The sequence below is a fragment of the Bombina bombina genome, chromosome 1, assembly GCF_027579735.1.
Source record: "Bombina bombina isolate aBomBom1 chromosome 1, aBomBom1.pri, whole genome shotgun sequence".
NCBI lineage: Eukaryota > Metazoa > Chordata > Amphibia > Anura > Bombinatoridae > Bombina > Bombina bombina.
In genome coordinates, this window is record NC_069499.1 from 362734040 (window position 1) to 362759449 (window position 25410).

The window sequence follows — 25410 nt, forward strand, 5'->3', positions numbered from 1 at the left end:
AGCTTCATTCTTAAAAGCCCAGGAAGTAGAAACTGACCTAGTAGAATGAGCCGTAAACCTCTGAGGCGGGGATTAACCCGACTCCAAATAAGCATGAAGAATCAAAAAAACTTTAACCAAAATGCCAAAGAAATGACAGAAGCCTTCTGACCTTTCCTAAAACCAGAAAAGATAACAAATAGACTTGAAGTCTTTCTGAAATCTGTGTAGATTCAACATAATATTTAAAAACTCTTACCACATCCAAAGAATGTAAGAATCTTTCCAAAGAATTCTTAGGATTAGGACACAAGGAAGGGACAATAATTCCTTTACTAATGTTGTTAGAATTCACAACTTTAGGTAAAAATTTAAATGAAGACAGCAAAACCACCTTATCCTGATGAAAAATCAGAAAAAGGAGACTCACAAGAAAGAGCAGATAATTCAAAAAACTGTTCTAGCTGAAGAGATGTCTAAAAGGAACAATACTTTCCATGAAAGTAATTTAAATGTCCAAAGAAAGCATATGCTCAAACGGAAGAGCCTGTAAAGCCCTCAGAACCAAATTAAGACTCCAAGGAGGAGAAATTGGCTTAATGACAGGATTGATACGAACCAAAGCCTGAACAAAACAATGAATAACAGAAAGATTAGCAAATTTTTCTGTGAACACAGCACAGAAAAAACAGAGATTTGTCCTTTCAAGGAACTTGCAGACAAAAACCCTTATCCAAACCATCCTGAAGAAACTATAAAATCCTAGGAATTCTAAAAGAATGCCAAGAGAATTTATGAGACGAGCATCATGAGATGTAAATCTTCCAAACTCGATAATAAATCTTACTAGACACAGATTTACGAGCCTGCAACATAGTATTGCTCACTGAGTCAGAGAAACTTCTATGACTAAGTACTAAGCGTTAAATTTCCATACCATCAAATTAATAATTTGAGTTCCTGATGGAAAAAAACGAATGTTAAGATATAAGGTCTGGCCCTAAATGGAAGTGACCAAGATTGGCAACTGAACATCCGAACAAGAACCATATACCAAAACCTGTGCGGCCATGCTGGAGCCACCAGCAACACAAAAGATTGCTCCCTGATGATTTTGAAAATCACTCTAAAAAGAAGAACCAGAGGCGAAAAAATATAGGCAGATTGATAACTCCAAGGAAGTGTCAATGCATACACTGCTTCCGCCTGAGGATCCCCGGACCTGAATAGGCCCCTGGGAAGTTCCTTGTTTAGATAAGATGCCATCAGATCTATTTCTGGAAGCCCTCACATCTGAACAATTTGAAAAAAACACATCTGGGTAAAGAGACCATTCTCCCGGATGTAAAGCTTGATTGACAGAGATAATCCGCTTCCCAATTGTCTATACCTGGGAAATGGACCACAGAAATTAGACAGGAGCTAGATTTAGCCTAAGCAAATATCCGAGATACTTCTTTCACAGCCTAAGGACTGAGAGTCCCACCCTGATGACTGACATACGCCACAGTTGTGACATTGTCTGTCTGAAAAACAATAAACGTCTCTTTCTTCAAAAAGAAGCCAAAAACTGAAGAACTTTGAGAAATGCACGGAGTTCCAAAATATCAAATGGTAATCTCGCCTCCTGAGATTTCCAAACCCCTTGTGCTGACAGAGATCCCCAGACAGCCTCCCAACCTAAAAGACTTGCATCTGTAGTGATCATGGTCCAGGTTGAATGAACCGAAGAGACCCGTAGAACTAAATGATGGTGATCTAACCACCAAATCAAATATAGTTAAACATTGGGATTCAAAGATATAAAAAGTGAAATCCTAGAATCCCTGCACCAATAATTCAGCATAAAAAACTGGAAAGGTTTCCTATGAAAATGAGCAAAGGGAATCGAATCCAATGCTGCAGCCATGAGACCTAAAACTTCCATGCATATATAGCAACTTAAGGAAAAAATAGAGACTGAAGGTTCCGACAAACGGAACCCAATAAAATTGTCACTTGTCTGTTAGAGACAAAGACATTGACACAATCTATCTGGAAACCTAAAAATGGTGACCCTTGTGTGAGGAATCGAGCTTTTGATAAAAAGATCCTCTAACCATGTCTTGAAGAAACAACAAAAGTTGAATCGTATGAGATTCTGCAGAACGAAAAGACTGAGCCAGTACCACGAGACCGTCCAAATAAGGAAACACTGAGAACCTTGAAAAGATTCTTAGAGCTGTCACTAGACCAGAAGGAAAAGCAACAAATTGTTAATGCTTGTCAAAAAAAGAGAATTTCAGAAAATGAAAATAATCTGAATGAAAACAGAAAATGAAGATATGCATCTATTGTATCTATTGTAAACAAATAATGCCATTACTGACCAAAAAGGCAGAATAGACCATATAAACACCATTCTAAAAGATGGTACACTTATATGATAATTCAAAAAGATTTTCTATCTTTGGGACAATGAATAGTTTTGAATAAAACCCCCAAACCCTGTTCCTAAAATGGAACTGGTATAAATACCCCAGAAAACTCCAGGTCTGAGCAGCGCCTTGAGCCCCAACGGGTGACCAGCCGCGCTTCACAAGTACCCAATACATACAGGTCTGAAACACACTTCAGGAAAGTGTGAGCCTTACTGGAATAGCCGGAATATGTTAGAGAAAAAAAGACTTCTCACAGACTGTTTTACTCTGAATCCTATTCTGTACCCAAATCTAAGAGGTTTGGACCGAATTGAACCAAAATTTAAAAAAAAAGTCTTAACCTGCCCCTTACCAGCTAAGCTGGAATAAGAACCGCACCTACATGCAAATTTGGGGAGCTGACTTTGATCTTTTAAATGGCTTAAATTGAATGAAGAAAACTTCCAATTATAAACATGTTACTTGGGGAAGAATTTAGGATTCCGTTCCATAGTAAGAACAAAAACTAATATAAGCTTAAAATTTAGTCTTAGAACTCAATCTTGAAGCCCAGAGTAACAGTTGAAGAATTGAATCCAATTGTGAACCAGATAATTGATTACCTTGGGAAAAAAAGAAATATGGAATTTAGAAATCAAATTAGAATTCCAAGATTGAAATCACAAAGTTCTTCTAGCTAAAATAGCTAAAGACATAGATTAAACCTCATTTGCGAAAATATCAAAAAAATGACGACACAAATGAAATTATTAGCATGTTGATCAACTCAAGAATGCTAAACAAATCATAATCCGATACTTGTTGCACTAAAGTATCCAACCAGAAAGTTGAAGCAGTTGCAACATCAGCCAAATAAATTACAGGTCTAAGAAAAGTACCTGAAAATAAATCATTTTCCTTAAATAAGATACAAGTTTCCCATCTGAAGGAAAAAAATAAATACTATTTGCTATAGGAATAATAGTATGTTTAGCAAGAGTAGAGAGAGCCCCATTAACTTGGGGGATCTTTCCTCAAAACTTAAAACTAACTTCCAGCAAAGAATACAATTTAAAAACCTTAAAGAAGGAATTAAAGAAATTCCTGGCCTATTCCATTCCCTAGTATCAGGAACTGGAAAAAAACCTCTGAAGAAACCACAGAAGGTTAATAAGCAGAATTAAAATGTTAGCTAGTCTTAAAATCAAAAGAACTAGTTACTTCAATATCCAAAATAATCAACACCTTTTCAACAAAGAACGAATGTAAAAAAAAAGTAGATTTGTTAGTGTCAATATCTGATGAAGAAAATTCTGAATGAGAAAAAACACCATCAGAGAAGGATAATTCAGTATGTTGTTGGTCATTTGAAACTTCATCAACTAAATGAGAAGTTTAAAAAAGACCTAAAAATTGTATTAGAAGGCGGGATGTCAGACAAAGCCTTTAGAATAGAATCAGAAAAATATTCTTAAAAATTCCTAAGTATATCTTGTACATTAGATGTAAAAAGAATAGCAATATATAATGCATAAATACTAATGGACTCTGCATGTAAAAGTTTATCATGATAACTTATTACAAACCATAGCTAAAGATAAACATTCATAACATTAAAATAAATTAACTTAGCTTTGGTAGGACTGATATCAGTCATCAGGAATCCCTCAGCATTTTCTGATACAGGAACAGTTTTTGAAATATCTTGCAATATGTAATAGAAAAAAACAACATATAAAGCAAAATTATCAAATTCCTTAAATGACAGTTTCAGGAATGGGAAAAAAATGCAAACAGAACAGGCCTCTAGAAACCAGAAGCAACTAAAAAATGAGACTTAAATAATGTTATAAATCTGACGCCAAGAATGACGCCCACATATTTTTTGGCGCCAAAAACGTCTGCAACAAACACGAGAGCCAAAAATGACGCAACTACGTGAAAACATCCGGCGTCAACTACGACGCTGGAAATGACGTCATTGACGTCAGACAAACGTCAATCTCGCACCAAAAATGAAGCAATAAATTCTAGTATTTTTTGCACCCGCGAGCCTAACAGCCCGCAATTTAAAGGAAAAAAGTCAATTGAAAATTTAGGTAAGAAAAATATTTAATTCATATGCATTTTCCAAAAAAAATTAAACTGACAGTCTGAATGAAGGAATACTGAATATCCTGAATCATGGCAAATATAAGTTTAAACACTTATATTTAGAACTTTACATATAAAGTGCCCACCATAGCTTTGAGTGTCATAAATAAAAATACGACTTACTTACCCTAGGACACTCATCTACATATAGTAGATAGCCAAACCAGTACTGAAACGAGAATCAGTAGAGGTAATGATATATAAGAGTATATCGTTGATCTGAAAAGGGAGGTAGGAGAAGAAATCTCTACGACCGATAACAGAGAACCTATGAAATAGATCCCCGTTAGGATGACCCTTGTATTCAAATAGGCAATACTCTCTTCACATCCCTCTGACATTCACTGCACTCTGAGAGGAAAACCGGGCTTTAGCCTGCTGCGAAGCGCATATCAACGTAGAATCTAGCACAAACTTACTTCACCACCTCCATGGGAGGCAAAGTTTGTAAAACTGAATTGTGGGTGTGGTGAGGGGTGTATTTATAGGCATTTTAAGGTTTGGGAAACTTTGCCCCTCCTGGTAGGAATGTATATCCCATACGTCACTAGCTCATGGACTCTTGCTAATTACATGAAAGAAAAAACCCCTATGAATAGAGGAGTTGAGGGGAAGAGCTAGAGCTCTCAACCGGGTATCCCCTTAGGGTAAGCCTATGTATCCCTAAAGGGCAGTGCCTGAATACCGAAATATAGTTTCAAAACTAACTTATCCCTACTTATCCTTGGTTATTTGTATTGCACATCGTACATTTATCTGTATAGCTTTAATGGCATATGTTTAACTTAATGGGTGAAGGGTTTATGTCCCTTTCGGTTTAAGAGAAGCTTGTGATAATTCTATATTAAACCAGTGTGTTTCTCTTTTAACACACGTTTATTTTTTTAACACTTTCGTTTCCTCTATTAGATAGTAGAGATGGCTCTATGCCATCTTTTTTATATATATATAGGCACTCGCATCTTGTGTCAACAATATCTGTGCCCCCACAAGGACTAATTATTGTATCCCTTATGGTTTAGAAGGGGTTATGCTAGACCTTAACTGTCTCGAGATTTTGTCTTACCATTCTCTGTATATTTGGACAAAGACATAGGAGACTTTGCGTCTCTATAACTTTATAGAGAACAACATACATATTTGTTTCAGGTAGATAAAGAGACTGTTAACTAGTAAACCTCACCTAGAACAATTCCTGATTACATTAAATTCATACCTGTTGGGACATTTCTGTGTGTTTGCCATATATATTTTATTTGTGTTTTCACGTTTTTACAATTAAATCAATAAAAGCTATATTTTATGTTTGATCAGTCCTTCAAGCTCACTTCCAAACAATGTGTTTCTAGGCTCTTCCCCAAGTGTGCCATATGATACCTCTGTCCCTCTCCCCATTTTTTAAAATTGTTTCAGTATCTGCCATTGCTACCATAAAGTATCTATATTTACATTTTTTAGAGGGTGATGCTTCATTTTTAAAACATTGATGTAAATATCTACAAAGAGACCTTAAGTTCTTTTTGTTTAAACAAAAGTAATAAGGAATGTTACAGGGAACGGTGACAATTAATCAATATCTGATGAAACGGCCAGGAGCTTGCGGCCGAGAAACGCGTCCTAAGCTCATATAATAAAGTGTTTTTAAACTTTATCTATCTCAGCACTAATTGCTTTTTACTTTGCCTGCCAAATACAACACCGCCTGCTGTTTATTTATACAGCATAACACCAGAGTATTCTGCTCCTGTCTAAAAGAGGAGAGTCCACAGCGGCCCATCCAGGAAAGCTGAATCTATTTGGCTCCAGCGTACTGACTGCTGATTTAAATGTCAGTCTGCCTTTTTGCACCTCTTTCAACAAAGGTGCCAATATCCTTGTGAGTATATTACCATCTGTTATTTGCTCAGTGTGATCCATTACTGTTGCAACTTATTTGCACTATGAGGCGCTGTCTTTCCTTTTACCTTCTTTTAAAGATCCTTTAGATAGGAAACTTGAATCTTATCTAAGGGAGGCTTATTTATATTCAGGTCATCTTCTTAGGCCTGCAATTTCTTTGGCTGATGTTGCAGCTGCTTCAACTTTTTGGTTGGAAACTTTAGCGCAACAAGTATCGGATCATTATTTGTCTAGCATTGTTAAGTTGATTCGTCATGCTAATAATTTAATTTGTGATGCCATTTTTGATATCATCAAAACTGATGTTAGATATATGTCTTTAGCTATTTTAGCTAGAAGAGCTTTGTGACTTAAATCTTGGAATGCTGATATGACTTCTAAGTCCAGATTGCTATCTCTTTCTTTCCAAGGTAATAAATTATTTGGTTCTCAGTTGGATTCAATAATTTCAACTGTCACTGGGGGGAAGGGAGTTTTTTTTTTTGCCTCCGGATAAAAAACCTAAGGATAAAATAAGCTTCTAACCGTTTTTGTTCCTTTCGACATAATAAGGAACAGAAATCTAATCCTTCCACAAAGGAATCTGTTTCCAATTGGAAGCCTTTCTCAAATTGGAATAAATCCAAGCCATTTAAGAGATCAAAGCCAGCCCCCAAGTCCGCATGAAGGTGCGGCCCTCATTCCAGCTCAGCTGGTAGGGGGCAGATTACAATTTTTCAAAGATGTTTGGAGATCAATTCGGTCCAAAATCATTGGATTCAGTGTATTGTCTCTCAGGGGTACAGAATAGGATTCAGAGAGAGACCGCCTGTAAGAAGATTTTTTCTCTCATGCATTCCAGCAAACCCAGTAAAGGCTCAGGCTTTCCTAAAGTGTGTTTCAGACCTGGAGTTATCAGGGGTAATCATGCCAGTTCCGTTTCAGGAACAGGGTCTTGGGTTTTATTCAAATCTATTCATTGTCCCAAAGAAAGAAAAAAAATTAATTCAGACCAGTTTTGGATCTAAAGATTTTGAATCGACTATATATGGTGACTATAAGGACTGTTCTGCCTTTTGTTCAGCAAGGGCATTATATGTCCATAATAGACTTACAGGATGCATATCTTCATATTCCGATTAATCCGGATCACTATCAGTTCCTGAGATTCTCTTTTCTAGACAAGCATTACCAATTTGTCGCTCTTCCTTTTGGCCTAGCGACAGCTCCAAGAATCTTTTCAAAGGTTCTCGGTGCCCTACTCTCTGTAATCAGAGAGCGGGGTATTGCGGTGTTTCCTTATTTGGACGATATCTTGGTTCTCGCTCAGTCTTTACATTCTGCAGAATCTCACACGAGTCAACTAGTATTGTTTCTTCAAAGACATGGTTGGAGGATCAATTTACCAAAAAGTTCTTTGATTCCTCAGACAAAGGTAACCTTTTTAGGTTTCCAGATGGATTCATTGTCCATGACTTTGTCTCTAACAGACAAGAGACGTTTGAAATTGGTTGCAGCCTGTCGGAACCTTCAGTCTCAGTCATTCCTTTCAGTAGCTATGTGCATGGAAGTTTTAGGTCTCATGACTGCAGCATCGGACGCGATTCCCTTTGCTTGTTTTCATATGAGACCTCTCCAGCTTTGTATGCTGAACCAATGGTGCAGGGATTATACAAGGATATCACAATTAATATCCTTAAATCCCAATGTTCGACTTTTCTCTGACTTGGTGGTTAGATCACCATCGTATAATTCTAGGGGCCTCTTTCTCTTGTTAAGTGTATCCAGTCCACGGATCATCCATTACTTGTGGGATATTCTCCTTCCCAACAGGAAGTTGCAAGAGGATCACCCACAGCAGAGCTGCTATATAGCTCCTCCCCTCACTGCCATATCCAGTCATTCTCTTGCAACTCTCAACTAAGATGGAGGTCGTAAGAGGACTGTGGTGTTTTATACTTAGTTTATTTCTTCAATCAAAAGTTTGTTATTTTTAAATGGTACCGGAGTGTACTGTTTATCTCAGGCAGTATTTAGAAGAAGAATCTGCCTGCGTTTTCTATGATCTTAGCAGAAGTAACTAAGATCCTTTGCTGTTCTCACATATTCTGAGGAGTGAGGTAACTTCAGAGGGGGAATAGCGTGCAGGTTTTCCTGTAATAAGGTATGTGCAGTTAAAATATTTTTCTAGGGATGAAATTTGCTAGAAAATGCTGCTGATACCGAAGTAATGTAAGTAAAGTCTTAAATGCAGTGATTGCGACTGGTATCAGGCTTATTAATAGAGATACATACTCTTATAAAAGTGTATTTTAAAACGTTTGCTGGCATGTTTAATCGTTTTTTATATATGTTTGGTGATAAAACTTATTGGGGCCTAGTTTTTTCCACATGGCTGGCTTGAATTTTGCCTAGAAACACTGAGGTTCATCAGATTTCAGTCGGACAACATCACGATCTGGCTTACATCAACCATCAAGGGGGAACCAGGAGTTCCCTAGCGATATTAGAAGTCTCAAAGATAATTCGCTGGGCAGAGTCTCACTCTTGCCACCTGTCAGCAATCCACATCCCAGGCATAGAGAACTGGGAGGCGGATTTTCTAAGTCGTCAGACTTTTCATCCGGGGGAGTGGGAACTCCATCCGGAGGTGTTTGCTCAACTGGTCCATCGTTGGGGCAAACCAGAACTGGATCTCATGGCGTCTCGCCAGAACGCCAAGCTTCCTTGTTACGGATCCAGGTCCAGGGACCCGGGAGCAACGCTGATAGATGCTCTAGCAGCTCCTTGGTTCTTCAACCTGGCCTATGTGTTTCCACCGTTTCCTCTGCTCCCTCGACTGATTTGCAAAATCAAACAGGAGAGAGCATCGGTGATTCTGATAGCGCCTGCGTGGCCACGCAGGACCTGGTATGCAGACCTAGTGGAAATGTCATCTCTTCCACCATGGACTCTGCCTCTGAGGCAGGACCTTCTAATACAAGGTCCTTTCAATCATCCAAATCTAATTTCTCTGAGACTGACTGCATGGAGATTGAACGCTTGATTCTATCAAGGCGTGGCTTCTCCGAGTCAGTCATTGATACCTTAATACAGGCTCGGAAGCCTGTCACCAGGAAAATCTACCATAAGATATGGCGTAAATATCTATTGGTGTGAATCCAAGAGTTACTCATGGAGTAAGGTTAGGATTCCTAGGATATTGTCCTTTCTCCAAGAGGGTTTGGACAAAGGCTTATCAGCTAGTTCTTTAAAAGGACAGATCTCTGCTCTGTCTATTCTTTTGCACAAGCGTCTGGCAGACGTTCCAGACGTCCAGGCATTTTGTCAGACTTTGGTTAGGATTAAGCCTGTGTTTAAAACTGTTGCTCCCCCGTGGAGCTTAAACTTGGTTCTTAAAGTTCTTCAGGGAGTTCCGTTCGAACCCCTTCATTCCATTGATATTAAACTTTTATCTTGGAAAGTTCTGTTTTTGATGGCTATTTCCTCGGCTCGAAGAGTCTCTGAGTTATCTGCCTTACATTGTGATTCTCCTCATCTGATTTTTCATTCAGACAAGGTAGTTCTGCGTACCAAACCTGGGTTTTTACCTAAGGTGGTTTCTAACAAGAATATCAATCAAGAGATTGTTGTTCCATCATTGTGTCCTAATCCTTCTTCAAAGAAGGAATGTCTTTTGCATAATCTGGACGTAGTCCGTGCCTTGAAGTTTTACTTACAGGCTACTAAAGATTTTCGTCAAACATCTGCCCTGTTTGTCGTTTACTCTGGACAGAGGAGAGGTCAAAAAGCTTCGACAACCTCTCTCTCCTTTTGGCTTCGGAGCATAATACGCCTAGCCTATGAGACTGCTGGACAGCAGCCCCCTGAAAGGATTACAGCTCATTCTACTAGAGCTGTGGCTTCCACCTGGGCCTTTAAAAATGAGGCCTCTGTTGAACAGATTTGCAAGGCTGCGACTTGGTCTTCGCTTCACACCTTTTCAAAATTTTACAAATTTGACACTTTTGCTTCTTCGGAGGCTGTTTTTGGGAGAAAGGTTCTACAGGCAGTGGTTCCTTCCGTTTAAGTTCCTGCCTTGTCCCTCCCATCATCCGTGTACTTTAGCTTTGGTATTCGTATCCCACAAGTAATGGATGATCCGTGGACTGGATACACTTAACAAGAGAAAACATAATTTATGCTTACCTGATAAATGTATTTCTCTTGTAGTGTATCCAGTCCACGGCCCGCCCTGTCCTTTTAAGGCAGGTCTAAATTTTAATTAAACTACAGTCACCACTGCACCCTATGGTTTCTCCTTTCTCGTCTTGTTTCGGTCGAATGACTGGATATGGCAGTGAGGGGAGGAGCTATATAGCAGCTCTGCTGTGGGTGATCCTCTTGCAACTTCCTGTTGGGAAGGAGAATATCCCACAAGTAATGGATGATCCGTGGACTGGATACACTACAAGAGAAATAAATTTATCAGGTAAGCATAAATTATGTTTTCGTTCGTCCAACCTGGACTGTGATCACAACAGATGCAAGTTTTTCAGGTTGGGGAGCTGTTTGGGGATCTCTGACAGCACAAGGGGTTTGGAAATCTCAAGAGGCGAGATTACCAATCAATATTTTAGAACTCCATGCAATTCTCAGGTCCCTTCAGTGTTGGCCTCTGTGTTTTTGAGACAGACAATATCACAACTGTGGCATATGTCAATCATCATGGTGGGACTCGCAGTCCTCAAGCTATGAAAGAAGTATCTCGGATACTTGTTTGGACGGAATCCAGCTCCTGTCTAATTTCTGCAGTTCATATCCCAGGTATAGACAATTGGGAAGCGGATTATCTCAGTCGTAAGACTTTAAATCCGGGAGAATGGTCACTCCTCCATGTGTTTTCTCAAATTGTTCAGATGTGGGGGCTTCCAGAAATAGATCTGATGGCATCTCATCCAAACAAAAAACTTCCCAGGTACCTGTCCAGGTCCAGGGATCCTCAGGCGGAAGCAGTGGATGCATTGACACTTCCGTGGTGTTATCAACCTGCTTATATTTTCCCGCCTTTAGTTCTTCTTCCAAGAGTGATCTCCAAGATCATCATGGAGCAATAGTTTGTGCTGCTGGTGGCTCCAGCATGGTCTCACAGGTTTTGGTATGTGGATCTTGTTCGGATGTCCAGTTGCCAACCTTGGCAACTTCCATTAAGGCCAGACCTTCTATCTCAAGGTCCGTTTTCTATCAGGATCTCAAATCATTAAATTTGAAGGTATGGAAATTGAACGCTTAGTACTTGGTCATAGAGGTTTCTCTGACTCAGTGATTAATACTATGTTGCAGGCTCGTAAATCTGTTTCTAGAAAGATTCATTATCGAATTTGGAAGACTTACATTTCATGGTGTTCTTGTCATAAATTCTCGTGGCTTTCTTTTAGAATTCCTAGAATGTTACAGTTTCTTCAGAATGGTTTGGATAAAGGTTTTTCTGCAAGTTCCTTGAAATTACAAATCTCTGCTATTTCTGTTTTATTCCAAAGGAAAATTGCTAAACTTCCTGATATTCATTGTTTTGTACAGGCTTTGGTTCTAATCAAGCCTTTCATTAAATTAATCTCTCCTCCTTGGAGTCTTAATTTGGTTTTGAAGGCCTTACAGGCTCCTCCATTTGAGCCTATGTATTCTTTGGACATTAAACTACTTTCTTGGAAAGTGTTATTCCTTTTGGCCATCTCTTCTGCTTGAAGAGTTTCTGAATTATTTGCTCTTTCTTGTGATTTTCCTTTTCTGATTTTTCATCAGGATAAGGCAGTTTTGCGGACCTCATTTAAATTCTTACCTAAGGTTGTGAATTCTAACAACATTAATAGAGAAATTGTTGTCCCTTCTTTGTGTCCTAATCCTCTGGAGAGATCTTTACATTCTTTGTCTTCTTTGCATACAAAGCAGCAACTTTGTCTTCTTTGCATACATTTACTAAATTCTACCATTTTGATGTATTTGCTTCTTTGGAAGCAGTTTTTGGTAGGAAAGTTCATCAGGCAGCTGTTTCAGTTTGATTCTTCTGCTTATGATCTAAGTTTTTATTTTTATTTTTTGAAAATAAATTTATATTTGGGTTGTGGATTAATTTTTTTTCAGCGAAATGACTGTTTTTATTTGTATCCCTCCCTCTCTAGTGACTCTTGCGTGGAGTTCCACATCTTGGGTATTGCTATCCCATACGTCACTAGCTCATGGACTCTTGCCAATTACATGAAAGAAAACATAATTTATGTAAGAACTTTTAAATTAATTTCTTTCATGTTGGCAAGAGTCCATGAGGCCCACCCCCTGTTTTTATGGTGGTTATGATTTTTTTGTATAAAGCACAATTATTTCCGAATTCCTTTGTTGATGCTTTTTACTCCATTCTTTATCACCCCACTTCTTTGCTATTCGTTAAACTGAATTGTGGGTGTGGTGAAGGGTGTATTTATAGGCATTTTGAGGTTTGGGGAACTTTGCCCCTCCTGGTAGTATTGTATATCCCATACGTCACTAGCTCATGGACTCTTGCCAATATGAAAGAAATGAATTTATCAGGTAAATTCTTACATAAATTATGTTATTCTATAGCAACACAACAGAAATGTCTTGTAATTACAAGGTGTTTGCTGTCCCTTTAACGGGTGTCCTTGCTTTATCCATAATTTGTCACCATTGGTAGAACATGGATGTGGACAATGAAGCAGCTATTTGAATTGAACCAATAACTGTTGCCCTCAAGTCCCAACATTGTTATGAGTTAGAATGCGCATTTCCAAGATAACAGCTACTCTCACCCCTAGATAAGACTATTAAGTTTATTACTTTCTTTTTGTTCCAATGTGATTGTATGTTTTGTAATTAATCTCTTTCAATTATTATAAAGACATACGCTTTTGAGAGCCATGGTTGCTTGTTTCTTGGAAAATCTCAAGCCTATAACAATTTGTCTGAAACTTATATACTTTTCTTTCTGTAGAAAGAACAAGTTTGGTCCAACTGGTAAAAACAGTAGTAAACTTTATTCTTTGCTTATCCATATATAGAGACAATACACACAGAGCAACGGTGTATACAGGTTCGGTCTAATATTAGTATATTAGACTAGTATAGTATATTTGACTTTTCTTTCTATCTTTTTTAATCTTTGTGTCAGTATTTATTTCTCTCTATTTGTTCTCTCTCACATGCTACAAAAATCTTTGTGTAGTAGATAAAATATCATCCTGTTTTATGCAGCATGAGATCAAGAAAGAAATTGAAAGGAGAAAATCAGGCAAAGAAATGCTGGAGTATAAAAGAAAACAGGAAGATGATGTGGCAAAGAGGGCTCTGGAGGAAAGGAACAGAGAGAAAGCAGAAGATAAAGCAGCCAGGGACCGTATTCGACAACAGATCGCTCAGGTAGGGTGTGCTTACGTCTGCACTGACATCATAATTATTTGTAATTTGTTAAAAGTTTGAAGACCCGATCTGTTTTTGTTTTTTTAATTTATTTTTCATTACTCAAAGTGTATCAGTCCTGTTAGCTTGTATAGTTTATCGGCTAATTCACCAACTGAAAAAGTGTCAACCCAACAGGAGAAAAAATGCAACTCCTGGGGGCTTCTGGGTAATGGCCATTAAGTGATCAGATGTCAGCAGTCCTACATCTAACACTAATCCAGTGTCCCTTTTCTACTACTGCACATTGCTTTAGGGTGAAGCCAACTCTTGCAGTCACATTCCACAGCCCAGTGAGTGAGACCCAGTCATGATCTATTTACAAACTCACACTAGTCTAGTGACAGGTACACTAAGCTTTGGCTGCACAGAACATTTTTCTTTAAAGGGACATAAAAGTCAAAAGTGCATTTTAATTGTAAATAGAAGCATTTTTACAAAAAAAACTGAATTGGCAAAATACTTCTAGTAGAAGTTATCATGAGTTCAGTTATAGACTTGTATAGATGTAATGCATCTGTATTTTAAACATTTTACTACTCAAAGAGAATATGCTGCTTTGGCAATGGCTTTGTTGGGTCTCTAAGTGGGTGCGGTGTTTGAGCGTGCACAGGGCATATGTAAATATGCCACTTGCACAATAACAGCTGTTACTTAAAGGGACATGAAACCTCAAAATTTTCTTTCATATTTCAGATAGAGCATGCAATTTTAACCCCTTAACGACCGAGGAAGTGCAGGGTACGTCCTCAAAAAAAAAAGGCAGTTTACGCCTGAGGACGTACCCTGCACGTCCTCGGTGTGGAAAGCAGCTGTAAGCGATCCTGCTCGCTTCCAGCTGCTTTCCGGTTATTGCAGTGATGCCTCGATTTGGAGGCATCCTGCAAAAACCTTTTTAAGCCATCCGGTGCAGAGAGAGCCACTCTGTGGCCCTCTCTGCACCGGAGATCATGGCTTACAGTGCGTTGGTGGGTGGGAGCCGAACCGGGAGGCGGGTGGCGGCCATCGATGGCCCTCGTGATGTGGAGGGGGGCGGGATCGTGGGCGGGGATGCCAGGGGCGCGCACTGACGCGCGAGGGTGGGGGCGGGCGCGTGCACGGGAGGGTGGGGGCGGGCGCGTGCACGGGGAGGGAGCGGGTGGCAACCGCTACACACGGGAAAAAAAACTTAAGGAAATTAAATATACTGTTAAAAAATGTTTACAAAATAAGATAAAAAACACATCAGTTAGGTGGTGGGGGTTGGTCTGTGGGGAGGGGGAAGTTACACTACAGAAAACCGGGGAAAAAATAAAAAAAAAACATATTTTCTTGCAAACTGGGTACTGGCAGACAGCTGCCAGTACCCAAGATGGCCCCCAATAAAGCAGAGGGGAGGGTTAGAGAGCGGTTTTGGGGGGGATCAGGGAGGTTGGGGGCTAAGGGGGGGATCCTACACAGTAGCATATGTAAATATGCTATAAAAAAATAATTATTTTTAAAAACCCTTTTATTTTAGTACTGGCAGACTTTCTGCCAGTACTCAAGATGGCGGGGACAATTGTGGGGTGGGGGTGGGAAGGGAGCTGTTTGGGAGGGATCAGGGAGTGGGATGTGTCAGGTGGGAGGCTGATCTCTACACTAAAGCTAAAATTAACCCTGCAAGCTCCCTACAAACTCCCTAATTAACCCCTTCACTGCTAGCCATAATACACGTGTGAGGCGCAGCAGCATTTAGCGGCCTTCTAATTACCAGAAAGCAACGCCAAAGTCATATATGTCTGCTATTTCTGAACAAAGGGGATCCCAGAAAAGCATTTACAACCATTTGTGCCATAATTGCACAAGCTGTTTGTAAATAATTTCAGTGAGAAAACTAAAATTGTGAAAAATTTAACTTTTTTTTTAAATTTGATTGCATTTGGCGGTAAAATGGTGGCATGAAATATAACAAAATGGGCCTAGATCAATACTTTGGGTTGTCTTCTACACTACACTAAAGCTAAAATTAACCATACAAGCTCCCTAAAAGCTCCCTAATTAACCCCTGCACTGCTGGGCATAATACACGTGTGGTGCGCAACGGCATTTAGCGGCCTTCTAATTACAAAAAAGCAATGCCAAAGCCATATATGGCTGCTATTTCTGAACAAAGGGGATCCCAGAGAAGCATTTACAACCATTTATGCCATAATTGCACAAGCTGTTTGTAAATAATTTCAGTGAGAAACCGAAAGTTTGTGAAAAAATTTGTGAAAAAGTGAACGATTTTTTGTATTTGATCGCATTTGGCGGTGAAATGGTGGTATGAAATATACTAAAATTGGCCTAGATCAATACTTTGGTATGTCTACTAAAAAAAAATATATACATGTCAAGGGATATTCAGGGATTCCTGAAAGATATTAGTGTTCTAATGTAACTAGCGCTAATTTTGGAAAAAAAATGGTTTGGAAATAGCAAAGTGCTACTTGTATTTATGGCCCTATAACTTGCAAAAAAAGCAAAGAACATGTAAACATTGGGTATTTCTAAACTCAGGACAAAATTTAGAAACTATTTAGCATGGGTGTTTTTTGGTGGTTGTTGATATGTAACAGATTTTGGGCGTCAAAGTTAGAAAAAGTGTGTTTTTTTCCATTTTTCCTCATATTTTATAATTTTTTTTATAGTAAATTATAAGATATGATGAAAATAATGGTATCTTTAAAAAGTCCATTTAATGGCGAGAAAAACGGTATATAATATGTGTGGGTACAGTAAATGAGCAAGAGGAAAATTACAGCTAAACACAAACACCGCAAAAATGTAAAAATAGCCTTGGTCCCAAACGGCCAGAAAATGGAAAAGTGCTGTGGTCATTAAGGGGTTAAACAACTTTTCAATTCACTTTATATTACCTAATTTGCTTTGTTCTATTTGTATCCTTTGAAATTCATTCCTAGTTGGGCTCAGGAACAGCAATGCACTACTGGGATCTAGCTGCTGATTGGTAGCTGCACATATATTCCTCTTGTAATTGGCTCACCTGATTTATTTAAAGGGATACTAAACCCAATTTTTTTCTTTAATGATTTAGGTAGAGCATGCAATTTTAAGCAACTTTCTAATATATTCCTGTTATCAATCTCTTTGTTCTCTTGCTATCGTTATTTAAAAAGCAGGAATTTAATGCTTAGGAGCCATCCCATTTTAGGTTCAGCACCATGGATAGTGCTTGCTTATTGGTGGCTGACATTGTCATCAATAAGCAAGCATAACCTCAAGTTCTGTACCAAAACTGGGCCGGCTCCTATGCTTTACATTCCTGCTTTTTAAATAAAGATAGCAAGAGAACAAAGAAAGATTGATAACAGGAATATATTAGAGCATGCAATTTTAAGCAACTTTCTATCTGAATCATTAAAGAAAAAAATTGGGTTTAGTATCCTTAACTAGCCCCCATTAGTGCTTTGCTGCTCCTTTAGAAAAATATTCCAAGCGCATGAAGCAAATTTGATAATAGAAGTAAATTGGAAAGTTATTTAAAACTGTATGTTCTATGTGAAACATGAAAGAAACATATTGGGTTTTCCTTTGAACAGTTAAAACTTTTGCTGGAAGCATTTTTTAAATAATTGTGTACAGAAAGAGAAGCACTCTCTCAGGAACGGATAACTTCTCAGTAGCTTGTTCTATGGCAATTTACAACCTTGGATCAGCCTCTTTTAGCCCAATTGTGCTTTTCACAGACATGTTTCCTTAAAGAGTCAGTTTACCCTAAAACGTTCTCTCCTTCAATTTGTTCCCACTGGTCCATTTTACCTGCTGGAGTGTATTAAATTGTTTACCAATAGCTCCTTAGTCTTTATATTGGCATTTTAAATTTTAGCCTGATTTTAGGCTGATTTAGCCTGTAGTATCCATACCTATACTGAAAGTTTCTATACCTAGGTATAGGCTATTTAGAAACTATGTTAACACAGCCAGCAGAAGGAATGAAACTCACAGTGGGATGTGGAAGAGATAAAGCTCTAAAATGTTCATTTTCAATTGTTCTTTCTAAGTATTTTACAGTTGGCATTAAAATTACTTTTAGTAATAGCAAAAAACAGCAGCACCTTATTAATGCATCAAGGTATCTTTATTTGTGAGACATCACAGCTTACAAGAAACGACGTTTCGGTCAATCAATGACCTTAATCATGTTGTACATTACACCCTCCTTGTACACAATTTTTACCCTTTCAAAAGGGGGAGGGGTATAATTACCTGTTCAGGTGTATCAACAATTCTCATCTACATACAAAATTTACACACCCCCTCTAGTGGCCACAACAGAGTGAGATCTTTAACACATTTGGACCTGGAAAACATACATCCTTGATTAAAAACACATCTATAGTTATTAAAAATTATTTTCAATAATACATATTCTAACAATAACAATCATCTATAATCAAACATAATCAGATATAATACATTACCACATCAGTACGTAAGCAACTGTTAAACTAGTTTGTTCTACAGAGTAGCACCCCAATCTATCTCTTTATTCATTCCTATTGGTGCCATAGACTGTAGGGTAAAAATCCAGAAAGTCTCCCTGGATTTAAGCATTTTTATCCTATCACCCCCCCCCCCCCCCGTCTAGGTCTTCTAATGTGCTCAATAATAGGGAATCTGAGTTGAGAGAGAAAATGACCAGCTTGTAAAAAATGATTGGACACTGGGGCATCCATATTCTTCCTACGGATGTTGGATTTATGCTCATTCATTCGATCTCTGGCTCTACGTGTTGACTCCCCAATATAAATTTTTGAACAGGGGCACTTAATTAAGTATATAATAAAATCAGTGTTACACGTATAAATGCCAGAGATCCTAAATAACACTAGTATGGAAACGTTTATGCAATTAGTTCTGAGGGATGTAGATCTACTGAAACAGAGCAGCATGTTGGGTCGGGGTAAAAGGATACCCTATAGAGATAAAGGAAAGACACTAACATCTAGGCATAATTTTACTGTTTCTGAATTTAAAGCTTTGAGGGATCTGAGTACCAATAAACAGATTGTATGTAAACTGGCTGATAAGGGCGGAGCTACGGTGATATTAGATAAAAACTACTATATACAGGAAATCAGATCCCAACTTCAAGATAGAGATGTGTAATTACCACTGGACAGGGACCCCTCTTTTGAGGTTAAGAAAGAGCTTGAAAAATGTGTATCTAAGGCAATGTGTAATGGGTTAATTTCTGAAAAGGAACAGAGTTTTTTGATTCAGAGTACCTTCTCCATACCAGTTTTTTACACATTGCCAAAAAAATACAAAAGAGCTGTGAGAAACCACCGGGCTGTCCAATTGTGGAAAGCACTAACTCTATCCTTACCAATGTATCAATTTACCTTGATAGGATACTGAGGCCTTTGGTTACTACATCAATGTCTTATATCAAAGATACTGGGGACTTTTTGAACAAACTTAACGAAATTGTTCTGCAGAGTGACAAATTTATCTTGTATACACTAGATGTGAATAGCCTTTATACATCGATTGCACATAACAGTGGTTTGGATGCCATAAGACAGGCTATTACTTCTAGTGCTATACTATCAGATAATGAAAGGGAATTTGTCCTTCAATTGTTACAGTTGGTCCTTTATTGTAACTATTTTCTTTTTCAAGATCAGTTTTATATTCAATGTCAATGGACGGCCATGGGGTCAAATGTCGCCCCCACATATGCCAACATCTATATGAATATCTATGAGGAGAGATTTGTTTACTTTAATACATGTTCCAACAATATGGATTATGTTGGTTCAGTTACATAGACGATGTGTTTGGCATATGGGGGGGGGGGGTGACATTGACTCACTATATGAGTTTGTGGCGGATCTGAACATTTCCACACGGCACATTAAATTTAAATTAACTTTTAGTGAGGAGTCTGTGGCCTTTTTGGACAACTCGGTTATTAAGGAGGGTAGATTTTTTAAGACTGATCTGTATAGGAAAACAAGCGATAGGAATAGTCTATTAAAGTTTGACAGTGCACACTCTCCCTCACTTATCAAAAGTTTACCTAGGAGTCAACTCTTACATGTCAAGAGAATTGTTTCAGATGAAACAAAAGTAAGTACTAGATTAAGAGAAATGGGGAATTGTTTTCTTGAGAGTGGTTTTCCAAAATCCCTTATTGAACAAGTTAGAGAGATTGAGATGACCCAAAGGAAATCCATCCTTAAGGGAAGCAAAGGAAATGAAAGAGTGGAAAATAAAGATAGACTCATGTTTGTTAGAGTACAACCCCTTAAGTAAAAAAATTAATGGAATCATTAGGAAACACTGGCCATTGGTTAGAGATCTCAATACACACATTAGAGAGTTTCAGGAGCCTCCTATGCCAGCGTATAGGAGAAGTAAGAATGTAAGGGACACGCTGGTTAAGGCTGACATTGGCCCTGAAAAGGGGTTTAGACAAACGTTTATTTCAAATCCACGGATGGGTAGTTACCCCTTTTTGGGGTGTTGCAACTGCAACAACATGATTAAAGGAGATGTTTTTGTTCACCCATTAACTGGGAAAAAGTTTAGGATCTCTGGCTTTTATACGTGTAACACTGATTTTATTATATACTTAAGTGCCCCTGTTCAAAAATTTATATTGGGGTCCCTGTCCAGTGGTAATTACACATCTCTATCTTGAAGTTGGGATCTGATTTCCTGTATATAGTAGTTTTTATCTAGTATTACCGTTGCTCTGCCCTTATCGGCCGGCTTACATACAATCTGTTTATTGGTACTCAGATCCCTCAAAACTTTAAATTCAGAAACAGTAAAATTATGCCTAGATGTTAGTGTCTTTTCTTTATCTCTATAGGTTATCCTTTTACCCCGACCCAACATGCTGCTCTGTTTCAGTAGATCTACATCCCTCAGAACTAATTGCATAAACGTTTCCATACTAGTGTTATTTACAGTTTAGTGTTATTTAGGATCTCTGGCATTTATACGTGTAACACTGATTTTATTATATACTTAATTAAGTGCCCCTGTTCAAAAATTTATATTGGGGAGTCAACACGTAGAGCCAGAGATCGAATGAATGAGCATAAATCCAACATCCGTAGGAAGAATATGGATGCCCCAGTGTCCAATCATTTTTTACAAGCTGGTCATTCTATCTCTCAACTCAGATTCCAGATTATCGAGCACATTAGGAGACCTAGATGGGGGGGGGGGGTGATAGGATAAAAATGCTTAAATCCAGGGAGACTTTCTGGATTTATACCCTACAGTCTATGGCACCAATAGGAATGAATAAAGAGATAGATAGATTGGGGTGCTACTCTGTAGAACAAACTACTTTAACAGTTGCTTATGTACTGATGTGGTGATGTAGTATATCCGATTATGTTTGATTATAGATGGTTGTTATTGTTAGAATATGTATTATTGAAAATAATTTTTAATAACTATAGATGTGTTTTTAAACAAGGATGTATGTTTTCCAGGTCCTAATGTGTTAAAGAAGATTTCACTCTGTTGTGGCCACTAGAGGGGGTGTGTAAATTTTGTATGTGGATGAGAATTGTTGATACACCTGAACAGGTAATTAGACCCCTCCCCCTTTTGAAAGGGTATAAATTGTGTACAAGGAGGGTGTAATGTACAACATGATTAAGGTCATTGATTGACCGAAACGTCGTTTCTTGTAAGCTGTGATGTCTCACAAATAAAGATACCTTGATGCATTAATAAGGTGCTGCTGTTTTTTGCTATTACTGAATGGACTAAGGGACTGCTGCAGAGTCCTTACAGCGTGCATCTGATTGCCTGGGCAGTGAGTGCTGGGCCTTACACACTGAAATTAATTAAAATTACTTTTGTCATGGTTAATTATGCCCTACTCCTTTAAAGGGACATGGAACCTATTTTTTTTTTCTTTCTTTCATGATTCCGACAGAGCATGCAATTTTAATTAACTTTATTTTTTTTCTGTTATCTAATTTGTTTTGTTCTTTTTGTATCCCTTGTTGAAAAATATATATAGGTAAACTGAGAAGCTGTGGGTTGGTGGCTGCAAATATATGCATGTTGCCATTAGCTTTAAGCTAACTCTCAGGAGTGCTTTACTGCTCCTTCAAAAAAGGATTCCAAGAGAATGAAGCAAATTGCATGATAGAAGTAAATTGGAAAGGTGTTAAAAATCGTATGATTTATCTGAATCGTGAAAGAAAAAAAAAATGTGCGTTTTATGTACCCTTTAAACCAATAAACCAACGTAATGTATTTTACTTCACAGACTAATTGTCCTGCACTCACATATTTGCTCACTAATCAGACTGTAGTTCCTTCCCTACTATAAAATAACATTTGTGAAATATCATTCTGGTGTAAGTTACTAGCCAGCTCTTTTTGTTTTGTTATATGCAGGACCGCGCTGACAGAGCCGCTCGCTTTGCCAAAACAAAGGAAGAACTTGATGCTTTGAAAGCTGCAGAACTACAGGCACGGCAAGCTGAGATGGAGGCTAGACGAGAATCTGCACAAAAAGAAAGAAAGTATGTTTTTCTGTTCCCTACTTCCTCCTACATATTTACACTTCTAGAAGTAGACACTTTGTTCTCTTTTTCTTTGCCTTAAATCTGACATCTCTTTGTTCAGTGCCATTGCTAGAATACAGTTTCGACTTCCTGATGGATCTTCCTTCACAAACCAGTTCCCATCAGAATCTCCGTTAGAGGAAGCAAGGCAGTTTGCTGCTCAGGTAAAGCTGTGTAGTATGTGTAGCAGCACACTCGCAAAACTCACACCCCCAACCACCACCCCTCATACCATTTGCGGTATTCGTAAAGGACAGAGGTACATTGTGAGATGAATCTAGTTAACTTTGATGTAAGCAATATTTGTATAGAGCTCTAAATATGCTGTTTTCTCCTACATTGGTGTGTCCGGTCCACGGCTTCATCCTTACTTGTGGGATATTCTCTTCCCCTACAGGAAATGGCAAAGAGAGCACACAGCAAGAGCTGTCCATATAGCCCCCCTCTGGCTCCGCCCCCCAGTCATTCTCTTTGCCGCTCTGAACAAGTAGCATCTCCACGGGGATGGTAAAGAGTATGTGGTGTTAGTTGTAGTTTTATTTCTTCTATCAAGAGTTTGTTATTTTAAAATAGTGCCGGTTTGTACTATTTACTCTACAACAGAAAGTGATGAAGATTTCTGTTAAAAGAGGAGTATGATTTTAGCACCAGTAACTAAAATCCATTGCTGTTCCCACGCAGTACTGTTGAAACCAGAGAACTTCAGTTGGGGGGAACAGTTTGCAGACTTATCTGCTTCAGGTATGACCAGTCTCTTTTATAACAAGACCCAGTAATGCTAGAAGACTGTCAGTTTTCCCTTATGGGATCGGTAAGCCATTTTCTTAGACTCAGTAACAGAATTAAGGCTTATAAATTGGGCTCTATGCTGGTTGACACTATTGTGGGCTAAATCGATTTATTTTTATCATATTTATATGGCATTTGGAGTGTTTTGTGAACTTTGAAACACATTTGGGAACGTTTTTATTACGCCTGGCAGTTGTTTAGACGCCTAATCTAGTCAGAAAGGCCCCTTCACTCTGGTATGCAGAGGAAGGAGGCCTCATTTTCGCGCCTCAGTTGCGCAGTTACTTCTAAAGGCAGTGCATGCAGCTTCATGTGAGAGGGTCCTGTGGCTGAGAAACGGACTCAGGAAGGCTTATATTCTGTGGTGAATCACCCCTAAGGATAAAAGCCGCAGCAAAGCTGTGGCAGGGACTGTAGAGTGTTTAAACCGGTAAATTGAACTATTAGCTCCGGTTTGCTCATTTAAGGGGTTAGAGACTTGAAATTTGGTGTGCAATACTTTCAAAGCATTAAGACACTGGGGTGTAAATTTTATAAAGATCGGATATTTCCTTGATAGTTTTTTGAACATTCAGAAATAAAGTGTGCTCTTTTTATTATTTAAAGAGACAGTAACGGTTTTGTTTAAAATCGTCTTTATTGCATTAATAGCCTACCTAAATCTGTCTAACATGTCTGTACCTTCAGATAGCTTATGTTCTGTGTGTATGGAAGCCAAGGTGGTTCCCCCTTTAAATGTATGTGCAAATTGTGCCATGGCGTCCAAACAAAGTAAGGACAGTACTGTCACATTTAATAAGGTTGCCCAAGATGATTCTTCAAATGAAGGTAGTGGGGATAGCTCATCATCCTCTCCTTCTGTGTCAACACCAGTTTTGCCAGCGCAGGCGATACCTAGTACATCTAGCGCGCCAATGCTTGTTACTATGCAGCAATTAACAGCAGTAATGGATAATTCTATAGCAAATCTTTTATCCAAGCTGCCAGCATTTCCCAGAAAGCGTGATTGCTCAGTTTTAAATACAGAGAATGAGCAAGTAGGCGCTGACGATAATTTATCTGTTATACCCTCACATCAATCTGAGTTGGCAGTGAGGGAGGGTCTGTCTGAGGGAGAAATTTCTGATTCAGGAAAAATTTCTCAGCAGGCAGAACCTGATATAGTGGCATTTAAATTTAAGCTAGAACATCTCCGCGCCCTGCTTAAGGAGGTGCTAGCTACTCTTGATGATTGTGATTCTTTGGTGATTCCAGAGAAATTGTGCAAAATGGACAAATTCTTAGAGGTCCCAGTGCACGCTGATGCTTTTCCGATACCCAAGAGGGTGGCGGACATAGTGACTAAGGAGTGGGAGAAGCCAGGTGTACCTTTTGTTCCCCCTCCTATATTTAAGAAAATGTTCCCCATTGTCGACCCTAGAAGGGACGCATGGCAAACGGTCCCTAAGGTAGAGGGGGCAGTTTCAACATTAGCCAAGCGCACAACTATTCCTATTGAGGACAGTTGCACTTTCAAAGATCCTATGGATAAAAAATTGGAAGGATTGCTTAAAAAGATATTTGTTCAGCAAGGTTTCCTTCTTCAACCAATTTCGTGCATTATTCCTGTCACCACGGCGGCGTCTTTTTGGTTCGAGGAACTAGAAAATTCGCTCCAAAAGGAGACTCCATCTGATGAAGTCATGGACAGAATTCATGCACTAAAGTTGGCTAATTCCTTTATTTTGGATACCGCCTTTCAATTGGCAAAATTAGCGGCGAAAAATTCAGGTTTTGCAATAGTGGCGCGCAGGGCGCTTTGGCTAAAATCTTGGTCGGCGGACGTGTCGTCCACGACAAAATTGCTTAATATTCCTTTCAAAGGTGAGACCCTTTTCGGGCCAGAATTGAAGGAGATTATTTCTGACATCACTGGGGGAAAGGGCCATACCCTCCCACAGGATAGGCCTTTCAAGGCTAAGAACAAATCTAATTTTCGTTCCTTTCGCAATTTCAGGAACGGACCGGCTCCTAACTCTGCAGCCTCTAGACAAGAGGGTAACGCTTCCCAGCCTAAACCAGCATGGAAACCATTGCAAGGCTGGAACAAGGGTAAACAGGCCAAGAAGCCTGCTGCTGCTACCAAGACAGCATGAAGGGGTAGCCCCCGATCCGGGACCGGATCTAGTAGGGGGCAGACTTTCTCTCTT

General features: G+C 38.8%; 1 protein-coding gene across 1 annotated transcript in view; it reads left to right on the forward strand.

The window, feature by feature from the left end:
• Positions 1-25410, forward strand: part of UBXN4 (UBX domain protein 4) — a 104917-nt gene that overhangs the window by 11249 nt on the left and 68258 nt on the right. The window contains exons 7-9 of the mRNA XM_053698248.1: positions 13656-13820; positions 22263-22390; positions 22494-22596. Coding sequence (XP_053554223.1) covers positions 13656-13820; positions 22263-22390; positions 22494-22596 — 396 coding nt within the window. The remainder of the gene's footprint in view (positions 1-13655; positions 13821-22262; positions 22391-22493; positions 22597-25410) is intronic.